Source organism: Cynara cardunculus (genome assembly GCF_001531365.2).
Source record: "Cynara cardunculus var. scolymus isolate 2C chromosome LG 6, CcrdV1, whole genome shotgun sequence".
NCBI lineage: Eukaryota > Viridiplantae > Streptophyta > Magnoliopsida > Asterales > Asteraceae > Cynara > Cynara cardunculus.
In genome coordinates this window covers 1901374-1903763 of record NC_037533.1, presented here as the reverse complement: position 1 = coordinate 1903763, position 2390 = coordinate 1901374, and the positions used below count along the sequence as shown (strand labels likewise).

Sequence of the window (2390 nt, the reverse complement as noted above, 5' to 3'; positions counted from 1 at the left end):
CAGATGAAGACACTCGTTAAAGTTGGACAATAACATTTAATGCAATGTGGCTATCATAAGGTCACCCTTGTCATTCATTGATACTCATCCATTTTGAAAGAACATCTTATAGTTTCTTAGGGAAAATTTGCGTCAACATCTGAAGAACTATCCTAGTCATTTGGATATGAAAGAGTACATTCTTCTCTCGCTCTTTCAATTTTTGCAAATTTGTCACCAATCAGATTGTTGAGGATCATAGGTCTTACCTTTATAGCTTCTGTAACAAATATGCAATGCTTTGTTTTAATACAAAATATAGAATTAAAAAGTGAAATTTGTTGTATTTGTATTCGACCCCCTTCTACAAACACATCATGTGCAAGTAATTACTCCCCAGAACCAACATACTTCAACTTACAATCATCTCAAGGATTTGCATTTCATGCATACACCTCTATTGTATGCATGTGTAGCTAAAGAGCACAACCTCGACAAGTTATTTGTCGTTTCTTAGGTTCGCAATTCTAAACTTGACCATTCAGTATTTCGAACCACTTTTCCCATTTCTATCCTTTCGTGGCCCTTATAAAACGTATTGGTATGTTTCTTATCCTCATGTTAGCTAATCATCTTAAGTCGTTTTTGTAAGACATTGATCTATCATCTATCGTTTCATTCTTGTTTGAATTTAGCTATCCTGTGCCTAAATCCCTTAAAGATAAGCTTTAAAAATGGTTGCCATCATATCAGACAGCAATACGGAAGCATTTGTAATAATATTTTTAAATTTTGTGCACAATGACAACTACAACAAAATTGGGTTTATAGGACACTCCCAATTTTTAAGTGTCCTAATAGACATCTTTATAGGACTTAATTTATAGGACCAAAAAAATAAAGTGTCCTATCTAAAGGCGTTGTAATAAGTTTATATGACGTTTTTTGAAGTCGTAATAAGTTTTTTAGGACACTTTTAATATAAAGCGTCCAATTAGCAACTTTATAGGACACTATTTGAAAAATTGTCTTATAAAAACAAGTGTCCTATAAAAAAAATGAGTTTAGAGGACAATTTCTCAAAAGTGTCCTATAAAGTTGCTAAAACGACACTTTGTATTAAAATGTCTTAAAAAATTTGTTAAGACGCCTAAAAGCGTCATATAAACTTATTACAACACCTTTAGATATGACACTTTATATTTTGGTCCTATAAATTAAGTCATATAAAACGGTCTATTGGGACGCTTAGAGATTGAGAGTTTCCTATAAACCTAATTTTGTTGTAGTGACACTTGTTAGTTTTGAATTGTTAGAGTACTACATCGGCTAAACTTCGACAAATTCTACTCTATATATGTTGGAACATTCATTCTCTCTTCAAAAGGCTCTTTTCGAGAGTAATCTAAAGGTTCCACATATTCTCGTAACATATCAGAGCCTAGGTTCTTGTTAGTATATATTGGAACCCCTTTTTCCTTCTCAAAAGGCCTTTTTGCAGAGTAAACCGATGGATCGTGAATAATGGAAAAGAGCATAGCTTCGTTTGCAGTGGATTCAAGTTCGATCTAGATGATATTCACCTCTAGTTCTAATGGTCAACACTTGCTTTGTTGACATTCGGCCATTTAAACATTGCAATTCGCAAGGCAACTGTTTGATGTAATGTCACAAAGAAACTACGACAGTTAGAGCACCATAATCTCAAGTTTTCCATCCATGATGTAGTGTTCTTGGACGCTAAGAACAAATAAAATAACAAGTGGGAGATTCAAATAAGAATGATAAATATAGTAAGAAGATATTTGAAGAGATTGGAAAATTTCATTTGAAAATGCATTTGTGAACCCATATGAATGATCTATAACAACACTTCACATATGCATCTTCAAATATATTTCTTTTGGCATTTTTTAATGATTCAAATATAAATCTCCCATTCTTACAATATTTAGTCTTCTTACTTGAACCGACCCCTATGAAACAAATTGAATCCAAGTATTCCTCGGAAAAAAACAGCAAACTCAAATTTTAGTTGTTTTGCTATATTTCGACCATTTTGCTCACTATGTTTCAGCCAATCCCACTGTTCTTATTAACAGTTTTCAAGCATGTTGTTTGGAAACCCTTTAGATGGACAACTATATGGTATAGAATATGCCTATGGCATTGCTTTACACTCGGAAACTGTGTATACTGATCATCTGTGTAATGTTGCCTCTATACAATCCTGAATGAATCTGCTATCTTTTTCAGATCCTGGTTGTGCCTCTTCCACTGAAGACCTGCAAAGATAGATTCATGACATCATTAGGAATATGTATATATATATGCATAATGCATGGCTCTGAATAACAGGATGGATTCATGACATCATTAGGAATGTGTATATATATGCATAATGCATGGCT

The 2390-nt window shown here is 33.2% G+C and overlaps 1 protein-coding gene across 1 annotated transcript in view; it reads right to left on the bottom strand.

Annotated features, from left to right (window-relative positions):
- Positions 1-2000: 2000 nt before the first annotated feature.
- The window catches only part of LOC112514625 (psbP domain-containing protein 4, chloroplastic), a 2033-nt gene continuing 1643 nt past the window's right edge, over positions 2001-2390 (bottom strand). The window contains exon 5 of the mRNA XM_025121199.1: positions 2001-2264. Within this exon, the coding sequence (XP_024976967.1) occupies positions 2200-2264 (65 nt within the window). The 3' untranslated portion in view covers positions 2001-2199. The remainder of the gene's footprint in view (positions 2265-2390) is intronic.